Genomic DNA, 15,039 nt, shown 5'->3' on the forward strand with positions numbered 1-15,039 from the left:
CAATCTCCTTGTGTTTATGTTACCCCGTGAGGCCTTTTGATTCCTTGCATTTGTCTCGCGGGATGGTGGGGAGACCATCTACTTCACCTTTTTGTTCACTCACGACACTGCTGCCAAGTTCAAATTTATCCTTGCTTCCCGTCAGCCCGCTCCGCTCTTTCCTTGGTGCTAATCTTCTCGCGAGGTAGTGGGGAAAGTCATTCCTCTCCTACCCGCTATCCCGTGGTCTTCTCTTTATGCTCCTTTGTGCCTTGCGAGATGGTGGGCAAGACCAAGTCTCCTTTCTCCCCACTATCCCGCGCTATCTTTTCGCGCTTTAACTTTCCTTGAAGGGTACGGGGAAGCAGAGAATCTCTTTTCCCCCACTATCCCACGGGCCCATTTGTCTTTATCTCCGGCTTGCGCAAGGTGAAGAAAGAAATTCCCCACCATCCTGCACCATCATTTGCTTGCTTGATTTTCATTGTGGGGTGGCGAAAGAACTAATTTTCCTTCTTCCCTGTCATCTCGTGCCGCTTGTTCTTCTTCACCGCTTTCACTATGACGATTAACACAGTACTAGCCATGATGTTTTTTTTCAGATCGGTAATTTGCATCGCTAGGGTAGACATAAAATTAGTCAACATTTTTGGCGACTTAGAGGGGTGACAAGCCTGCTTGGCACAATGATCAGTAGCCTTAAAGAATCCATTAGGCACAGAGTCAAGAATGAAACATGAAAAAAAAACCTCTGCCCCTGCAACTTGTAAAAGATCAAAACTCTGCCATCCTGGGGGAGAATGGCTTGTGCTCGTGCACTTCTTGGAAAACAAGAAACCTAACTAATATTTACATTATTACAATTAAGAGGCAATAGATGTCTTTGCCTCTGTCAAAGCTAAACCTTATGAAGGAGTTGATTTTCCTCATACCATAGTTGCAACCACCACCTGGCTGTAACAACTGATGTCTCCTATATGCATGCATCATATCACACATACTGCTCATGTGGTGAAAGAACACTTCATTCACTTTGCTACTGCAAGGAATCCATATAAAATAAGCCTCTGAAACACATGGAGGCACATCAAAGGCAGGTTCAACAACAAAGGGAAGATATACCAAGGGTAGGCCAGTATCAGATTTATCCCTTACAGAAGAGAAAGAAACCTCTTCACACAAGGGAGAGTCACTGCTATCACAGCTGCCCTACTCCTAGTATGAGTTGAAACCAAAAGAAAAGGCCTCAAACTCACATGAGGATGACAAGTATACTGTCACATTGAGCAACTAAAAGATTGTCTGCATGATCAACACATTGCTGCTCAACATCATTAAACTTGGTATGCTGGTCCCAAGTGAAACATTCAAGCTCAGGCACATTATCCCTAATGCCAAAAGAAACATCTTCATACTGAATGAAGACCTCATATTCAACATCATCACATTTAGGGACAGGGGAGAACCAACATACATCATAATCACATGTGCTGATACCTAGTTCATCAGCACAAAACCTGGTTTTATGAGACACTTTAGAAGAAGATCTAAAATCTTCAGATTGTTTCTCTGTTTTTGTTTCTTTCTCTTGGTAACATACCGCAATAACCTCAGGTTCATGGCCTAATCCATCCGCCATGCCATTTGCTGCAAAAACATCACCCCTCGTGGCTTCTTCAACATTAGCCTGTTGCAACTGAGCTACCACTGAGGAAGGTGTAGACATATCCATCTCCTCATGATCCATAAGGATGGGAAGATTGTCAAATGAGAGGGCTGAATCCTCTTCCTTACTAGCTTCACACTCGTCATGCTTGATGGCCTGTTGCAACTGATTATTCCCAATGTCCCCTTGCAGCATCTCTGATTTTACCATGTTATCCTCACAAGCAGCGGGCTGCATATTATGCTTAAAATGAGGATGATTACCATCTGCCCTCCATACAACAGGTCCACCCTTAAAAAGGTAGATAGTATCCGGAAAGGGCCTAGGTGGTGGGGAAATTTGCAAAGGGCACTAAGGGGCCTGAATAGTGGGTTCTTGTATAACAACAGTTAGAGCTCCCCTGAAACATAGGATTTTGAATCTGGGGCTCTCTTGAATAGGCTCCTCTATAGGCTTGGAAGTTCTCCCCTGCCTGAAGCTTGGGATTTTGAACTTAAGGGCTATAGGGGCAGAACCTTCCTCTTTCATGATCTGCATCTCCCGAGCTGCCAACTGCCTGATTTCTTCCTTCCTAGCAGAAGCGAGCTGCTCTGCAAGGAAGTCTTCATGTTGTTGCCTTTGGACCTCCATCTGTTGTTGTTGTTGCTGATAGGGCATCCCCTCTTGCTGCAAATCCCACTCCTGTTGCTGTTCAAGTTGAGCCTGATAGGCCATCTCCTCCTTGATCTCATCTAGCTGCTTTTTAAAACCGAGCATCATGCTTTGGACCATGCTTATTATCTCAGCAATAATAGTCTTTTCATTGTCTTGAGGCTGATTAGGCTGCCAAGAAGGTTGAGCAGGGGTGGGTGGGTGGTAAGCATTAGGAAAATACCCACCTGCTGCTGGAGCAAAGTTGTTTGGGTTGAAACTAGGAGCAGTCCTAGTTTGGTCTAGTTGGTAAGCAGGGAAATAATAGCTTGCATTCTCATAGAATGGGGGGGAATAGAGATTATACCCATGGTATGAACTCATTTTAAAGCATTTGAAAGAGATGGAGCTTGTTAAACAAAATGCAAAAAAGGACAAATGGATCTATTCAACCAAAGACAGATAACAAACCATAGATTCACCAAAAGATTGCAGAGTCACCAGGTGCTTGAAAGATGTTGCCTCCAAAGGCTTGATGAACACCTATGCTCATCAACCTCACATTTAGCAAGGTTCCACCGGGCATGGTAGAAACTGTTGTCACAAAAGTTTGCACCCTTGATGAACACCTGTGCTCATCAACCTCGTGAAACATGGAAACAACCTCCAAATGTGGGACCTTGCTAAATGTGAGGTTGAGTCTCTAGATGAGGCTGACTTCCTTATCAATCCAAATGGACCATCTACTTCACCTTTTTGTTCCCCTGCGACATTGCCGCTTGGTTCAAATTTATCTCACGGGGTGGCGGGGAAAGGACTTCCTTGCTTCCTGTCAATCCACGTCGCTCTTTCCTTGGCTCTAATCTTCTTGCGGGTTTATCGGCTATCTCGCGATCTTCTCTTTATGCTCCTTTGTGCCTCGCGGGATGGTGGGGAAGACCAAGTCTCCTTTCTCCCTGCTATCCCGCACTATCTTTTCACGCCTTAACTTATCTCACGGGGTGGGGAGGAAAGGACTTCCTTGCTTCCTTGCTTCCTGTACATTATTAAAGGTGTGGATGAGATCACGCTAATTTTTTGTTGGCAATATGCTTAACATGAATACTGCATCTCTGAACAACCTTGAGATATCTTTGAAACATGGGTAGACTTGTGAGATGACATCTCTCACAGCTTCTACCTCAGCATGTTCCCCCTCATCACCATGATTGCACTTCTCAGTGGCATAGTTCAACTATTGAACATTATGATTCTACTCCTTTCTAGCCACCCCACAAACCACAAGGACAAATGCATATTACTCACTTCTTCACTAATGTGGGAGTTAAGTTGGCCTTGGATATTAGGTGTGATACTAGGGGCAGTGCCTTGCTCCAGTTCGGCCATCCCGACATTATGCACACAACACACCCCTATGAGCGCTAATCAGATCTTGTATTGGTCCCTTCACAATGATCGACAATCACACCGCAGTCTCCATATTTGGTCCAAACTGTGATACTTGATGAGACCTCCTCTCTCAAGTAATCCTCAGATAAGTCTTTGGGGTTCTTGTCCCCTTACTCGGCTATTGATATTCTTCTCCTAAAACTTTCTTTGTAAACTGGTATACTTTGCAGTCCCACTGACGTACTTTTGGTCATCTGTGTACATTAGTACAATTTCTTTCCTTTTTTTTCCTCTGATTACTTGAACTGTTGAGATGATAGTTCTGAGACTTTAGCTTTCACCTCAACTTTGAAAACAATCTTTGTCTTGACATTTATTCTTTAAGCATAAATGTACATTAAAGGGAAAACACTTGCATTTGGCTGAAACAAAACTTGCTGTAGAGACTCTAGAACTCAATAGGACGCAGGTCAAGATTAGGATTGTTAAGGCTTTGTTTCTTAAAATAGATTCAAATTTTGAGTGCTTGATCATCATGGAAATTGATCGAGGTCATTAAGGCATGTCATTAAGGCTTGAAGGCTCATTAATTACTCTTTTTCAAATGAACCTGCCATCTTGGTTAATGGTCCCCTGTTTTATGAATTTTCCATGGGGATCGTGGTATAATGAAGGACAGTCTACATTTGGTAACACCAAGAAGCCAAGGCTAACTAACCATGATTCCTCTTAAATGAAACTTTAGTTAAGGTTAAGACTGCTTCATATATGCCTTGCCCAGACCCTCGGCTGTTTGGGTAATGAACACCGGGCACAAGTGTATCCTGAGCCCAAGCAAAGAAAAAATACAAGCATGTTTATACTAACAATATATTTAAACAACTTTAAGTTTTTTTGATATTGAAAAATTTGACAGTCTTAAGAGTTTGAGATTGTGACTCTGAATCTCTGGACCAGAGAGATTATAAAGACAAAACTTAGGAGACTTGAGATCACCCAAAAGTCTGAGAATAAAGCAAAACCATGTTACTCCATTTTACCACTTAATGACACTTAAGACCGAATCTTGGAGAACAAAGTCTTAGTCACTGAATGACCAGCAAAGTTTAGGAATAGAGATTTGCTCAGAGAAAAGAAGAAAAAGGCTAAGTAAAATAATAGAACTGAGAGTCTGAGATGGTGAGGAGTGTCTATTAGAATAATATCATATTATGTAATGTCCCCTCGTCCTAGCCAGTTTGGTATTCAAAGTTAGTCTATTACCGAATACTCATAGACTAATGATATGGATAGAGGACATTTGATTTGATGATTTTCTCCTGATTCGGATGGCACTCTAGAGCGCATTTGATGGGAATCAGTTAATGATTATATTATCACCAGGTTGCCGGTCTAAAACTACACTAGAACCAAGCAATACACCTCCTAAAAGTGACTTAACTCTAGAGAGAGAGTGAGGTGCCTCCTTGCCAGTCACCCTTGAGAAGAGAGAAAAAGGTAACTCAAAGAAGGTTTTGAAAAGTCAAGTTAATATTTATTAACTATTGTATTTCTCCTAAACTGACTTTATATTATAAGGTCATTTAAAAGCTTAAGTTGGACGCCTCTTTAAGAGTGAGTGAAGACAAATAAAAGAATAAAGTAAATCACTTAAGTGGGAAAACCTAATGAGGCGTTAGAAAAAGAAGAAACCCTAATTAGGGTGAAAGGAGACGAGAGAGTTATAAAGACATTGGGATTCATTTTTTAGACATGTTATGTTTCAATTATTCCTCTTTCTTGTTTCCTGAGAGGAGCGTGGCTGAATCCTAGGGGTTAGAGCTGCTTGTGGAGACGAAAGTCTCTATTAGCAAACATACTTGCAATTGTGGGAGATCAACCAAGAGTGTGCAAGGGAAATCTAATAGCAGGGGTTTCATTGGAGTTTCAAAGATTTCCAGTTTTTAAGATTTGTTGATTTCTGAGTGAGGTGTATTCTTGCTAGGACGACCTCCTCTTGAGCATATTTGGAGCAAAGCAAAATCAATGTTCTCACAGTTTTGTGTTAGTTGCAATAGGTTTTCATCAGCGATTTAGTTAAAGCAGTTTTGGTTAAAGTTTTCAAGATTTCTGAGATTTTGAATCAGTTTTCTGAGTGAGTTGCTTGGCTGTGAGGCCAACCCCTCTTGGACAGTTTGGGAGCCAAAGGAAAGTACAATAACCGTTATTTGGTGTTGTTCCAGTTAGCTTCATCTTCTGCAGTGAAAAGGACAATTATTGGTTGCTGGTTTTAAGGGTTATTTCAGAGATTTATGAAGGGATTTTCTGAGTCAGCTGCCGACTTGTCTAGCTGACCCTCTCTAAGCCATATTTGGAGCTAGGGGGCCTATGTTAATGCTGTCCAGCCTTGGGGTGGCAAGGCTCTTTCATAAACAGCAGTTCATATAGGTATGTCATCATATTACAAAGGTTGGAGTGATTGCAATAGTAAAGATCAGAAGCAAATCAGTACGAACCAGCTCTTACAAGAGACAAGTTTTCCAAGGGACAAGAACTTAGTTATTGGAGGCAAACTACTACATGTAAAGTGCCTTGAGAAGGCTTAATACTTAGAGATAGTTTCGAGAAGGGACAAACTTATAGCAGGCTGCAACTTATTTGCAAAGTGTCCCATGTGGCTGCTACCTCCAGTATCAGACCTGCAACAACTCCTCCAGTCCATACTCCTTCTCTTATTTGCCTTGTAAAAGGTGATGTTTCAATCCCTAACCTAGAGCTATCAAACGGGTATGTTCCTTTCCAAGTTGTACTTATGAATTCTAAGATTGTTAAGATGAAATTATCAGTTGTTACAGTCTGATTTCTATATCAGACTTGAAAACTTGTAATCAGATCTTTGATAGAAATGAAATAGTTTATCTCAAGTTAAGTTATCATATCTCTTGATTGCAAATTAGGATTATTGTTACTGTAGTTGTTTATGCATTGAGAAACTCTCAAAAACATCATACAATCACAAAATCAGTATATCAATTCCAGATCAGAGTTCAGTAGCAGTTCTTGGTGCCCCACACTAGGGTGGGACATTATATATTATTTCTATAATGATCATTATCAAATAATATATATTATATATTATTTCTATAATGAAGCAGCACAATCTGAGACAAACTTAAGTCCAAGAATAAAACAAAGTACCCTTACGAATGGTAAATAAATGAAAAGTGAAAAACATGGATATAAACTGTGAGTGGTTATCCCAAAATCTCGGAATTTCAGATTCACAAAGCTTTGTGTGCAAGGCCTGAAAAGCAACATGTTGTCATGGCCCAATCTAAGTAGTGAAGGAAACCCCAGATCGCAAGGATGAAATTGTCTTATGGTGTAAGACTCTACAATTTCATGAACATATTGACAATCGCCAATCTTGAGTAGTTGGGATATCACAAGGTAAATACTATGAATTAATATGTAGCAAATAAAATGTGATGCTCTCCTCCTAGCGGTGATCCCCTCTAAAACGGAATTGAGGAATCAGTTAGACCAAACAAACAGTGAATGAAGAAAAGCAATTGAATTATGAAGGTGTGGTTGACAAGGACAGGGCATGTCTCACCACAGCGGTCACAACCTTAGAAGGGGGTCACAACCCTCCACCCGATGGAAAGATATAAGTAGAGCACGCCCAGCTTTCAGAATAGGGGGCATCATTGAATGTGAAGAGAATCAGTCTCAGACATCCACAACCCGATTCAGCGTAGAAGGATATCAATACTGCAATTTGATAAGCATAGTAATGCATAATGTTTATATATTGTGCATAAATATAGTAATGCATAACCTTTATATGTTTGATTGATGCTTTCCAATCATGGTTGAGGGATAAGGGATACAAGGAGGGGGAATAGTGATGAGGTCCTCTCCTATGTACGCCACCTAATGGTGGTGACCAAATGGTCCCATGGGGCCAAGGGGACACAAGGGGTGTTGCCCTCTTGGCTTAGGAGAGAGGTATCCTGGGGACACGCTATTGTAGCTACCTAAGCTCCTCTATCATGATTGATTGTGGGATTAGGGAAATTCAACTAATAGGGCAGAAGATAAGAGAAAGAGGTTAAGGGGAATGGCTACAGGAATCTCAATTAGGTACACCACCCCATGGTATGACTGAATGGTTCCATGAGGCGAAGGGGGAGTGAATATCCGCTCTTGGGCCCAGGTAGATTCACGCACCTTAACATACCTCTTTATTCCAGTCTCCCTATGGTTGCACTCCAGCATTGAATTGTATCTATGTTATAATCAAAGCTGAAGTTCCTAAACCCTAGTAATGAAATCTAAGCTTTGTTTACTATTTCTAACAAGTTTTGTTTAAATTGTGTTTTTCAATGATTATCTAACATATTACTTCCTTGGAAATCTAATTTTAGGGCAAAATTAGGGCATTATACGAAAAGGGACATTACACACATTATGAGAGCACTACATAGTACAGAAACAAGAGAAAATCATTTAATGAATTAGAATGACCCCTGTTTTGTTGGGCCAGCAGACCATTCTTGGCCTTGTAAGGAAATGTGATTATAAAAAACTTTAGTTATATTTTGGCTGTTCCCTTAGATCATCAAGATGCTTGTGCATAGGGTGTTTTGTGTGGTTGTGACAAACATTATGGGATATGCAAGACCTGAAAAGCTGAACACACTCTGAGAGCACTACATATTACAGAACCAAGTGAATATCATTTGAGGAATTTGAATGGCCCCCGTTTTGTTGGGCAAAGTAGGCCATTTTTGGCTTTGGAAGGAAATGTGATTTTTTAAAAACTAGTGTTATTTTTTATCGGTTCCCTTAGATCATCGTGAGATGCTGCTGCATAGAGTGTTTTGCATGATTGTGACAAACCTAATGGGAATGTGTATCTATTCCATTTGTTACATTTACTATTTTTGATACTTGACCTAATTCATGGATAAACAATCTGTTGCAGGGAGGTGTTACTATTGTATATAAGTTCTGAAAATGAAAAACTCATTTCTGGATCCTTGAGCACGCTGATTTGCCTTTTTCAAAATAAAGGTATTAAATATTTTGATACTTTTCTGTAGTTCCCATACATGGTGGCCATATGAAAAGCATATTTGGTTCTAAATTTTCTTTTTACTCTTATCTGCAGAGCTGGATGAGTCCATATTAGATGCATTAGGAATTCTTCCTGAAAGGAAACAGCATAAGAAGCTTTTGCTGGTACGATGATTGTGATATCTATTCCTTTAATATTTCCTTTATGAAATTGTCTGATCTGTTTTTGGGAGCATAAATATTAAATAAACTAAGAAATTTGTGGGCATAACTGTGCTTGTTACACATATATTTAAGGTCATTGAATTTGTTCTTGAACTAAAATTTTTTGTAGTTACCCCAAGTTTTGTGGTAAAATAGGAAACTCTTAGAAGTAGTAGCAATGGCATCTGGTTAAGCTAATGGATTTGAGATTGAATTTAAATATGGCAAGCAAAACTATATCCTTTGCAGTCAAAAGTAAAATTTTAAGAAAAACTGTTGAGAAATTAATAATTTTTTTTGAAGTTATCAAGGAGAAAATTTTGGTATGCTTCTCCGATCGTTGTCCTTTAGTGCACTAAATTGTGCTGTCTTTTTTCTTGGGTACCTGAGAGTTTTTATTGTGGGCCTAACCATCTTCAGTGATGGTAAAAACATACAGATGTTCAAGATTGTTGAATTTGTTTATGAGCTTGTTTTTGTTAAAGGTACCTTGGCTTAAGGGACCTTAGACCGAAAGTAATAAGGTGCTAATAGAAATTTTGATATTGAGTAATCAATCAAGAAATTGAAAATGAATGTCAAGATACATGAAACAAAAAAATTCAGCTTGTGACCTACAAGCTCAACTCCCCTTATTGGCAACTAGAGAAAAATCATAGGACAGGAAGTACAGAAACGCTACAGACTACTCAAATTTGTCTTCTATAGCAGAATTGTCATTAGATGCTATTGATCACAAATAAATTTCTTCCATAGGAGTAACATCATCTAACTCTTATCAGAGGAAAGGTTTGAGTTAACTGGGATATCTCATGTGAGGTTCAAGCATCTCGAAAGACACAAAATGACATCATTATTTACTGGCTTCACTAAGACGCGAAACTGATATTTTGACTGAATGGGATGACTTGGAGTTGTGGGGTCATCAATTTGGTGAGCCACTTGGAAATTGTTTGAGTTGGAAGTAATGCGGAGTTGGAGAGAAGATTTTGCAGTGCTTTAGGTGTGGAAATTGAAGTTGTATTGTTTGATTGATTGGAAGTATTTTTATTGGCTGTAAATAGTGTTGTTGGACTTGCAGTTAGATCTGACATGGAGATTGAGGAAGGAGCTTGCACTGTTTTTGGTGTGAGAATTTTGGCTTAATTGTGTCGTTAATTGGAAAAAAACTGTATTGTGTGTTGTGGTTTTGATTTGTCTTTGTTGCTGGAATTGTTTGTGAAAGTAGCACCTGAGGTGGAGTTGTAGAGATATTTTATTGTACATGCCTGTAATCATGCTAGTGTATCATTCTCATAGTTAATTGACTCCTGCTATGTAGCATGCATTATTTACCAAGATTGGTTTTCAAAGCTTGCGTTATGAAGGTTTTTTTCTAGGTGACGACCAAGTTGGATGGCAATGAGGGACATGAGATCCTTCTTGTGGAACAAATAAAATTAATAAACCATACCTATAGGATTCATTTTCAAAGTCCACATGAGGATGTCTTTCATTTTATCTTATATTTTGCTCAAATTTTGTATCTCAAGGGTTTAGTAGCATGCCCAAATTGAAGAATAAATCATATCTTAAAATTGGCCTACAACAGATTACAAACATGTGCCCTAATGGCATCTCTAGCTTTTGTAGTAGGTAAATCCATTCCATCAACCTTTAGAGTGATACAAATAAACCAATTTATACCACTATTGTAATGTCCCTATTTTTATGCCATACTGTTATGTGAGCTTTGGCTAGTTTTCAGGGTTTTCTGAAGGTTTCCAAGTGACTTAGGAGAGTTCCAATGTTCGTTGATGATTTGGAGTTCAGCTGGATTGCTAAGTTGTGGTAATGCTCTTTGTAGCGATTTAGGCCTTTTTGGTGGGCCTTTCCACAATGTGGTTGGATTTATTTTAATATTTGCACTAAAGTTATAATGTAATGTTTTAATATTCACTTGAGTGTTAAATATTATAAAGTTTTATGTTCCCCAAGTTGTACTCCTATGGGAATGGAGTGTGGGGATTTAAGTTGTTTTTCAAACATTAAAGGGGCTTTATCAAGGGAAAATAAAGTAACTTGAATTTTAAATTGCCCTTTTCCCTCCAAACTCTATATAAAGGGGTTTTGTCTCTCATTTTGGTTATGGAAGTTTTCACACATAACAGGATGTTGCTGGAATGAACATAGAAGTTCTTCCAAGGTTGATTGAGGACAAAAACCCTTGTCAGAACAGTAGTTTCGGTTGTGAAAGAACCACTCTAGCTGGTTTGGGCGTGTTTCTACCTCAGGAAACACCATTGTTTTCATGGTTGCAGATTGGGGTTTTAGAGAACATGAAGTTTTTCGATGTATTTGGATTGCTGGATTTTGGTGTTGTTCCCTTAGTCATTTCTCGAGGTTTGGTGATGTTTTTGGTGGAATTTATTCCATGTTTTCTAGCTGGCTCTTCAGACCTTTTTTGCCCTAGCTGTGCACATTGGTGTTGGAGATTAAAGGAAAGTTTTCTGGGTATTGTTCCAAGGGGTTTCCTGCATATAGGTGACCAGTTTGGGTGAGTTTTTGGGCAGCTTTCTGCAGGGTTTGATTTTTCATAGAGGGCCATACATCTTGCTGGCCCCACATCATGTTTTGGATCATGGCGTGAGGAATTTGCAGGCACAACTGAGTAGGTTAAATCTATCTCCTTTGAGGCGCTCAATTGGTAGACATTGTTTGCAAGTGAAAGGATGAAGTTTGGAGGTCCATTGTTTTTTTTGGATCGGTAATTGCTTTTGATTGGAACTATGAACCAATGGGGTTACATTGGGGGACCCCATCCCCTTGGTAATTTTTGCTATTGCTGAGGCATTAACACCTCCTAGATTTGTCTCTTGCTGATTTCTTCATTCCTCTCCTTATCTCTCCATGAAATGCCTTATCACTCCAGTCTGCCACTCTCTAAGGTTGATCAAGCTCCTCCTTATCACTCCTTATCTCCTTATCCATCCATGTCTCCTTATTTCTCCATCGCTCAGATCGCCGTGGCCCCTTATGTCTCCCTGTGCACTCCCTCCTTGATGGCAGCGCCTCTCCTTATATCTTCCGTCCATCGCACACCATCTCTGCCAGCAGTACTCTGTTTCCACTGTCAGCGGCATCCAGCACCGGGCCACCCATGTCCTCCTTTGTGTACCTCCTTGCTGCCAGTGTGTGCCTTGCCGTGGGCTCCTACGGGATGTAAGCCACGAGATTTGAACTCATGATCGCCCTATCAACAGGGCTTGTGACTTGCTGTCATGCTGCGGGGTCATCCCCAAGGAGGTCCATTGTTGGTGATATGAATTATTAGGCATAATTGCCCTATTTTTCCTTTTTCTGTGAGAATCTGAGTTGTTTCAGTTCTATTGGAGCTGCCTGTAGTTCCTTGATTGTTTGTATATGTTGATGTGTTTTTTAGGCACAATCAAACACAAAATAAAATACCCAAAAGTATCTTATTCTCTCTTGAGAAAAATCTTCTTGGATGCTAAATGATGTGATCAACCAAGACGACTCCAAGGTTTCTATAGTTAGGTCATGACGTGTGGATAGCTCAATTGGTTGATGTGATTGTTGGTAATCCAAGGGGACTTACATTGAATACTTGAATGCTTGAATTGTTGGAACTTAGATTCTAACTACTTGCTTGGAGAATAAAAATAGCAAAAGAGATAGGGTTCAAGGAGTCTAATAATCTAATCCTAAGAATGCAAGAGCAATGGACAACCTTTGGTGAAACTCCACTAAGCCTTGCTTTGACATGCAAAGCAACAACTCAACAAAGCTTAGTGCGATCTCCTAAGGAAAACATATGTTCAAATCACCACCATGAACATAGACACCATCAAGACGATGCATGTCAACGAAAAAGTAGCAATTGAAGTGAAGTTTGGCTAAATAGATGCAGTTGACTATGCAAGGTAAGTCTGCAATCAATAAACTGCTAGTAGTATGGACATATGAATTTCACCATTGATCATGCACAAAGTTCTTTCATTCATCTAATTATCATTATCTAACATGAAGATCCAACAAGAAACCATGCAATTGTAGAAGAAACAACACATTCCACCATAACTTCAATGAAAAAGATGTTTATTTACAAACTTGACAACAATTTCTGCCCTCTCTTCATATATTACTCTAGCTGTTATCTGCTACTAAACTATTCTTGAACTACTAACTACTTAACTATTAGCTTGCTATTCACTATTAACCTCCTATTATTTATTAACCTTTACAAATGAGAGAGAGAAGCCTTTTATAGTTCTCCCTTTACAAATGAATGACCTGGATTGAATCCATATTAATGGCCGAGATTACATAATGGAAACCCTAATTAGGGTTTGTTACAACAAACTCTCCTTAGCTAATGAGATAATTGCAATATTTGGATACATGTCCTCTCTTGAATATTTGACCAATAGATAGTGAGGGTAGGTACATTGGAGTTTGTGCCCCCATGGGTGAGTCAAGTGCATCGCATCTAGACATGCTGACGCGGAGCTTCCTGATTGGGTGAGTAGTGATTGGGATGCCACCTCAACTTGCTTGTATTTGGTTGATTTGGTACGCCATCATGAAGGAGTGTTGATGTCTTGGGCAATATCTCTTGATACTCAACATCTCAAACTTCAGCAGTGATGATGATGAAGGCACATTCCCAAATTATATCAAGCTGTTCAAACCGATCTTCTAACTTTCATTAACTCTTCTGGAACAATCACCTGATGTACTGGCAATGATTCTTGGATTTCGGGAGGAAATTCAAGATATTTGTGAAATTCCTTATCATGAGTACTTGATGAATATTGGAGTGTTCGTCATGTGGAGCAATCTGCTACCTTGCCTTGTATAATATTGTGAGATCTTCCTTTTTGAGCAGCATCCTTGTATATTTGTAGCTGTGGGATATTCTATCTCACATCAAACCTGAAAAGCTAATACATTTTAAATCAAAAGATGATCATAATATTTAACACTTTGTAATTCTCAAATCTGAAAATAAGGCTTTAGGTCTGAAAATGTGGATTGTTTCAGATCTGGAAAATGAACTTATAATGAAAGCTACAGATTTGAAATTAATGGTGAAATCTGGTTAAGTTTGAATGCATATTTTCTTCACCAATGTATTCTCCCAGTTTTGTACTCAATTTTCCGCAATCTGCACCTGTCAAATCTCATTTCAAATTGCTGATAACATTCAGTGAATGCTGGTAATTGCCTCAAAAAAACCGATAAATAATTTCCCCTTGTTTGGTAAATTTGTTCCTAAATTTCTATTTCCGGTCTGAGTTCATTTATGATGGATAAAAATTTACTTCCACTCATCTGGAAATCATTCTTATGTGCTCATGACACGGCCGCCTTCCAAGTATGCTTCTGATTTGATTTTCTTTGAAAGTTACCTTCAATCTGCTGTAGTTTGCACTGATTTCTTCTTTCAATCGATTGGTGAAATTATTCTCATAAATAGGCATCTGTGTTTGATTTACAAAGTTCCTTCACATAGCCGACTTTGAAAATATTTTAAATTTATTCTGAATTTTAATTACCCCTTAAAGAGGTCGGCCCATTCTTATGGTTGTTTGACATGATCACGAAGAAGAATTTCGGACTTTGTCTAATGCTAATGGAGGGATTTCGGACTTTCTTAATGCCAATGGAAGTGGGATCGGAGTTTTTGGCCAGCAAAGGAAGTGATGGATCAGGGTTTTTGAAGAGCAAAGGCAGTGGGATTGGGGTTTTTGACCAGCAAAGGAAGTGATGGATCAGGGTTTTAGGAGGGCAATGAAGTGATGGGTCGGGCTTTTTCCATAGCAAAGGAAGTGAAAGATTTCGGACTCCTTGAAGAGCAATAGAAGCATTTCGTATCTTTTTAATGCCAATGGAAGTGAATTTGACCTTTTAAAGAGTAATAGAAGTTTCGTACTTTTCAAATGCCAAAGCAAATTTCGTACTTTTTCAATAACAATGGAAGTATTTTGTACTTCACAAGGAACAAAGGAAATGAGTCATCTGCTGATTTGGACAGTCAAAAGAAGTGCTGTCAGTGGTTGAAATGCCTTACCAATGCCTTAAAAACCTTTTAAATTTCCACCGTAAGG

General features: G+C 39.3%; 1 protein-coding gene across 8 annotated transcripts in view; it reads left to right on the top strand.

Annotated features, from left to right (window-relative positions):
* LOC131031389 (protein TRANSPARENT TESTA 9) overlaps window positions 1-15,039 on the top strand; it is a 63,816-nt gene that overhangs the window by 12,612 nt on the left and 36,165 nt on the right. For all 8 annotated transcript variants that reach the window (XM_057962504.2, XM_057962503.2, XM_057962499.2 and 5 more), the window contains 2 exons: window positions 8,634-8,722; window positions 8,820-8,890. In XM_057962504.2, the coding sequence (XP_057818487.2) occupies window positions 8,634-8,722; window positions 8,820-8,890 (160 nt within the window). The remainder of the gene's footprint in view (window positions 1-8,633; window positions 8,723-8,819; window positions 8,891-15,039) is intronic.

Source organism: Cryptomeria japonica, chromosome 9, assembly GCF_030272615.1.
Source record: "Cryptomeria japonica chromosome 9, Sugi_1.0, whole genome shotgun sequence".
NCBI classification, from domain to species: Eukaryota; Viridiplantae; Streptophyta; class Pinopsida; order Cupressales; family Cupressaceae; genus Cryptomeria; species Cryptomeria japonica.